This window comes from Palaemon carinicauda, chromosome 17, assembly GCF_036898095.1.
Source record: "Palaemon carinicauda isolate YSFRI2023 chromosome 17, ASM3689809v2, whole genome shotgun sequence".
Taxonomy (NCBI): Eukaryota; Metazoa; Arthropoda; class Malacostraca; order Decapoda; family Palaemonidae; genus Palaemon; species Palaemon carinicauda.
Genome location: NC_090741.1, coordinates 119,604,374 through 119,611,793, shown reverse-complemented (window position 1 = coordinate 119,611,793; position 7,420 = coordinate 119,604,374). Strand labels below are relative to the sequence as shown.

Below are 7,420 nucleotides of genomic sequence, written 5' to 3'. Positions count from 1 at the left end.
CATGCACCACTGTATCAAAAGCAGCACTGAGATCGAGCAGTATTAAGATACCACATTTATCTTCATCAACCATTTCTAGCATATCATTCACAGCAGAGCAGATGGCTGTCTCCGCAGAGTATAGTATTTTGTGGGCAGATTGGTTGTCAGGCAAAGCTTCTATTACTTCTAAGTGGCTGACTAGTTGTTCAAGGATCACATATTCAAGCACTTTTAAGACAGAGGATAGATTTCAAATAAGTCTATATGAGCTTGATTCCTGGTAGTCCAATGCATTTTTCAGAACTGGTGTGACTATAGCCATTTTCTCAGATTTAGGGAACTTACATTCATCAATGCTTGCATTTGCCATTCTCATTATTATTTCGGCTAGACTAGAAAAGTCTCTCTCTTCAATTACTTCAGATATTGGCGTAGGATCGATCGCGCAGTTTGTTTTCTTTGCTCTCTTGATATTTCTGGTGATGTCATCTTGTTTTATGTTGTTAAATGGTATTAATTTTGTCTGTGTGCCTGGGTTATCATTAATCTGATTTTGAGTATTTACAAATAATCTGGTTATATTTTCAATTTTGTTTTTAAAGAATACTAGAAAATTATTTGCTAGTTCCTGGTCACTTTAATCATCAGGTAGTTTATTTTCTCTTACATTTCCCATTATACCATTCAGGAGACGATATAACTTATTTATGTCTGTTGCTGCTTCGAGGATCTTTCTCTTATAGTATTTACTTTTTTTCCTTCTTAGTAGGTAGTTATATTAACACGCAGCAGTTTTGTACTCTACCCAAATACTTTCAGTTTTTTACCTATTCCATTTACTTTCTTCAGGTCCTTTTTCCCTCTTTTTTACCAAAGTCTCTCCATCAAACCAAGGAGATTGGTCACCTACGGTTATAGTCTTTTCCATCGGTGGGCATATGGTATCATATTCACTTTTACTCACTTTATTGTAAGTGGTCATAAGACAGTTAGCACACTTAGCTCCTAACAGACGTTAGTCATCATGATCACAGGGAATGTTGCTAGCATAATTTATTTTCTTTGTAACTTTTTCAATAAATACGGTAGGAGCAAAATTTGATTTATGTCTAAAGTTTATTTTCTGTACTAATGCATGTTTCTGTAAAGGTAGACTAAACGTAATAATTTTGTGTACTGGGGATACAATATTACTCATGTCATCACTTATAACAGAGTCTAGCGTATGCCCAGTTAAAGTAGATTGTACAGTCGACATTATTCAGTAGTTGATATGATTCTAGTATCTCTCTAAATGCCAAAGAGTCAGGATTTGATGCATCATCCATCCAAAAATTGAAGTCTCCACTAATAACTAATTCGTTTTTTGTCCATAATAATAATCTCAATGAGAGCACCAAATTATTCAAAAAAGATACTAGAGTTTATTCTAAGAGGTTTGTAGATTGTTACAAAGGATATTCTTCTATTTTTTGGCGTAAATTTTATTTCTATATATTCCAAGCTTGTTATACTAATTCTCTTACACGTTTTGAGATTTAAGTAACTTTTATTAATAAAGAGTCCGACACCCCCACCGGATCTACCTTCTCTCTGTATGTGAAAGAAGGCAATTGTTGGGGGCATCATTTCAGTGATCATTGCCTTGTCCAAGTTAATTAGCAGTGTTTCAGATAATGCTAGTGTATCTAAATATTTTCCGTTTATACAATTCTCGAATTTGAACAGTCTTATTACCTATAGATTATATATTTACATAGCCACAGTTTATGATATCCCTAGTAACTATGATCAGTATCTTCCACTAGTCTTTTCAACTCCAATTCAGAAGCATTGCAGTCTGTATAATTTAATGTAGGGTCACTTGTTAACTTCGTGCAGTTTATACACTTTGACACTTCCGAATTACACTCCCTGGTGGGGTGTCTCCCTGAAGATTTCCCGCAGACTTTATGTTTATTCTTAGACTTGCAATCTTTCTTCCAAATATCCATACCTCTGACAGTGGTAGCAGGTGATCATGTGGTACCTACCATGTATGTTATAGATACCCCATCGTAACGAAACTTTGTCCCCATTATCATGAATAGCCCCCCGAACTTAAGGATCACATTTCAGCACATGGTGGGTGGTCCTCCGACTCCCAAGGCATTTTTCTTCAAGACTACACTTATCTTATCTTTATATATTTTGGATATGGTCCAGGCAGCTATTTCTTTGAATCAGAGCATTTACTACATCATCTTCATCATTGTATACATTCCACATCATTATTTTGGGTTTTAGTTTTCCGATTTTTCTCGTTTCACTGTCAGACACCAATGTCTGAATTTTGTTTGCCGCTTCTTCTCTTTCATAGTTGACCTCGTGTTAAGTATAGGAATGTCTTTAAGAGCTTGTGCAATCTCACGTTTTCTTTCAGTAATTTTAGTTGTTGTATTAGTAGATTCAATTATCAACAGAATATTTTTTCCTTAACTTTGTGAGCAAATGTCGGTTTCTCCGGTTTAGTGTTGCTTTAATTGATTCCATATCATGGCAAGAATGTTAACTTTCATAGTGAGGTTGGTGATCTGGGTGGAATTGGCTGCGTCTACGCCAAGATCCTCAAGTTTGTTTTCCAAGTCATCTATTTTTGTATCTTGTTCGTTCAGGGCCAGATTACTCATGTTTACATCTTCCTTTAATTTTGATATTACAAAATTGTTTTGTCTGGCATTACGTACGCAGTGAGGGCATAACCAATCTAGGTCATTCCTGTCAATATCACTAATAGCTGGCACTATATACACACATATCTTATAGTAGAGTCTTTTACATTCACATACTATCCATTATTTATGTTCTCCATCCGTTTCATTACATTTGAAGTAGATATAGTTAAGAGCAGACATGGTGTACTGTTTCTTATTACTTAGGTTTCTCCATCAGACTAACTAATTTATTTTCAATGATATTCTAATAAAGAAACACAAAGCTAAAACCTGACTCAAGGCATGAATAGCAGAGCTAGACACAACACGCCCACACTCAAGCACTCTATCTAGCTATATGAGATATGAGTTGATTCTGACTCTATTTTACTAAATCGTGTAGAATTTACCTTATTAATAAGTATATAATAATTGGTGGTTGATCCATAATACTTTATGTATTTTTCTTTTTTCAGTTAATCAAAGAATGGACTTTGATATCGAATTTTCTTTGATACAGAATCTCAGACGAATGAAAAATTTTCACTCACTGATATTTTTTTTCTGCCTGGGAATGGGTTCAAGCCTCGGCAGCGATAAAACTAAGTTTATAATCTCAAACTTAGTTCATACAGATGAAAGGAGAAATTAGAATTGCCACCGCCTTTGTCATGACCAATCCTGTAGAATTTATGACATATACCAAAAAAAAAAAAAAAAAAAAAAAAAATCATCCCACAGCAGAATGCTAAGTTTCCACACTTAGATGATTTATGATTTGATGGCTAACACAAGTTTTTTGTCGTGAGTTATTTATACATGACGGCATTAGTGTGTACCGCATGTATATCACAAATGTTTGTACAATAAAAAGTATTTATGTTTATTATATATTGTCGTTATCGCTCTCAATGCAAACTGAAAACGTGTTATTTATTGTATGTGCTTGGATCCATCTGTTTATTTTTTCTGTGACCTTATATCACTGAAACTGTTGTTATAAAACCTTGTGTGTGTTGAAATAAAGATAGTTACAATTACACAGTCTCTCAGTTATCACCTAACTCCCCTCTCACACACTGGTGACATGCGGAGTGACAGGCTCCCTCCCAGCTTTCCCCTTATTGTTGTGTCTTACCGTTTGATAATGCTGCCTTTCGACACTGACTCTACTGTCAAACCTAAGTCACTGAAACAACTCTCCTTTACCAGAAAAGAAATGTTCGCTTGGTTCCAGAGTGCTGAAGTCCAATTTCGCAGCAAGAGCTTAACCCCTGATAAGAACCAAAGTAGATTATGTTCTCACAGCCATCCCGGAGTACACTTAAAGGTTTAAGGTTTAAAGGTAGGATCATGATTGCCAGGGGCAAGGGACATTGACACTGCCCTGTCAGGCAGGACAATGCCCTAGAGACAGACCATATATATATATATATATATATATATATATATATATATATATATATATATATATATATATATATATATATATATATATATATATATATATATATATATATATATATATATATATATATATATATAGATAGATAGATATATATACGTACATATATATATATATATATATATATATATATATATATATATATATATATATATATATACATATATATATATACATATATATATATACATACATATATATATATATATATATATATATATATATATATATATATATATATATATATATATATACATATATATATATATATATATATATATATATATATATATACATATATATATATATATATATATATATATATATATGCATATGTATATATAGATATATATATATATATATATATATATATATATATATATATATATATATATATATATACATACACACACACACACACACACACACATATATATATATATATATATATATATATATATATATATATATATATATATATATATATATATATATATATATATATATATATATATATATATTTATATATATATATATATATATGTATATATATATATATATATATATATATATATATATATATGTATATATATATATATATATATATATATATATATATGTATATGTATATATATATATAAATATATACATATATATATATATATATATATATATATATATATATATATATATATATATATATGTATATATATATATATATATATATATATATATATATAATCAGTGCCCAAACCCCCTCTCCACCAAAGCTAGGACCTAAAAAGGCCTGGCAATGGCTGCTGATGACTCAACCGATAGACATTACCAAATTGTCTGTCACTAAAATATTTGATTGGCTGTGCGAGCAATAAGACACTCAAATAACGTACGGTGCCCTCAAATCATACATGATGGATCTGTACCGCCCGCATAACAAAACTTTTCCAGCTCTCTCAATAACCGTTGGGGGAACAAAAGTCTTCACTCACTCTCAGGGATATGACTGATATCCTTCACTTATAATATGCTGCATATGGCTCTCCTCGTGACGTGAATATACTTTGTTGGTACGGCGACTAACCGAACCTGTATGTACTGCTCTCCCTGATGTCGATATTTTCCCCAAAAAGGCCATGATAACCATAGTCGACGTCATAATGGACAGCCATTTCCCCACCGTTCACGTCCATTTACCAACTACACTCCTGACGAAGAGTACAACTATTCAGCGTCGACTAAAGCTGACGTGATTGCGGTGGGACACAGACGGCCACCCCATGACTTGCCGAAGTGATAACAAAGCTGCTCACTGCCCTCATATACCAACCCTCACTTACGCTCCTATCAACGACCTCTCCAACCACTTACTGACGCCCATGGAATGCAGTCATGCAATTACCACTTCAAATTCAGGGCTGTTCTGGTTGGAAGTGGCCAAAAAACGTGTAAGGGGCCTTCAAGTGCAGCAGTGGCCTCCCCTATCCCTAATATTATCTTTCTACATCATAGTGCTAGAGGCATGCGAGTTTTTGTAGATGCAGATGATTGCCATTATTTTCTACTAAGGCCACTCTTTAGGACACGAAATAGTCAGTCTAAATCGGCTAACATACACCCGGAAGCTGCAAACGGCTTTTGCGATACCCACCCACTGTTATGAAATCCTCTTATTGTTCAGATAGGTCAATTATGATTGGAAGTTTCTCGTTGCTGATGACATATTGTAAGTTCTCATCACAGATTTCCTATAACACTTTTATCTCATGGTCGATGTAGGTCACCGAAGGTTAATCAACACAGATTCGTACTCTTTGACGCCTATCAAACGCAGCCCTTCCTTCCTTGATCTACATAGCAGCTAACCCACTGATACCTACGGGCACCACCTCATATGAAAAACAGAGGTTTTCTATCAAGAACTTTTTCAAATGCCTCACAGTTCTTGGAAAACACAGGAGGTTATCATCATATCAAGACGACAGGGTACCTATTGATCGCCAGATACCGATGTCTGGTACCAGATTGTTTGGCAGTCGCTTAACAAGCGTTTACCAAAATGGAAAAGATTGGCCTATGTAAAAATTCCTCAAACACATGGTCATTACCCTTACACACCATCCTGAAGAAAGATGGCCCTCGCTGTTGGTATGGGGATTAAAGGCTTCTGAACAGGCAAACAGAACTGGATATCTACCCACTTCAAAACATTGCAAACGTGACCTTCTACTTGCACAGAGTAAATTTTTTCTCCTTGCTTGACCTCATGAAACGATATTATCACTTACCTATGAACCCAGAAGGCATTCCTAACACTGCAATCCTGACCAGCTTCTATACATAAAGTTTCAAATACTCCAGTTTGACCTTCATAATAACGGTGCCACTTTTCAATGTCTCATGGAGAACTTCTAAGGGGACCTCCCCTTCTGTGTATATTACGTGAATGACAAAAAGAACACATTCGTCATCTATGCATTATGCTGGACTGCCTATAAAAGTACAGCCTTATAGTCTGCTACAACAAGTGTACCTTTGGTGCAATTAAAATATCATTCATAGGCCACTCCACCATTCAACAAGAAGACCACCCTCTCACTGAGGAGGTAGCAGCTGTTGAGAACTTCCTTATGTCCTAAATTGTCAAAGTAATAAGAGGATTCTTGGCCTTGATCAACTATCATCACCGTTTACTGGCAGCTATCATGGCCACTCTTGCCCCCTCTACTCATCCCACAAGTCAAGACCTGAAGTTTTGTCCTTTTTTAGAAGCGGCCTTCTGTGACGTATAAATTAGCCTATCAATTAATGCTGCTCTCACTTTTCCTGTGCCATATGTCCCTCTTCTTCTCTCCACCGATGCCATCAACGTCGCTCTTGCGGGCGTCCTCAAGCACGTGGTCAATGGCTCGTCACACCCATTTGCCTACTTCAGTCGAAAACTGTCCAAGGCAGAACTTGGGAACTCTACTTTCAACCGAAAAATCCTGCCAATACACTTGGCTGTCAATCACCTTCGCCATTTCATGGAAGGTACAACCTTCGTCATTCCCATGAACCACAGGCCCCCTTTGGTATGCCTTCACTCGTCAGTCCGACTCCTGTTCTGCCCGTTACACTGAAATCTCTCTGCTATAACTGAATACAACTGTACCCTCCAGCACATCCCTGAGAAAATGAGTCCCAATGCCGATACCCTCTCAAGAAACTTATTGGATGGAGTTCACCTGGAACTAGATTATAATGCTCTTCTAGGAGAAAGAAACTCCAAAATCAAACCATT

General features: G+C 35.2%; 1 protein-coding gene across 1 annotated transcript in view; it reads right to left on the bottom strand.

Annotated features, from left to right (window-relative positions):
• LOC137656563 (uncharacterized) overlaps window positions 1–5,330 on the bottom strand; it is a 5,458-nt gene extending 128 nt beyond the window's left edge. Inside the window, exons 1-2 of the mRNA XM_068390736.1 lie at window positions 5,222–5,330; window positions 1–210 (exon numbers count right to left, since the gene is read on the bottom strand). The exon at window positions 1–210 is cut by the window's left edge and continues 128 nt beyond it. Coding sequence (XP_068246837.1) covers window positions 1–210; window positions 5,222–5,330 — 319 coding nt within the window. The remainder of the gene's footprint in view (window positions 211–5,221) is intronic.
• Window positions 5,331–7,420: the final 2,090 nt, after the last annotated feature.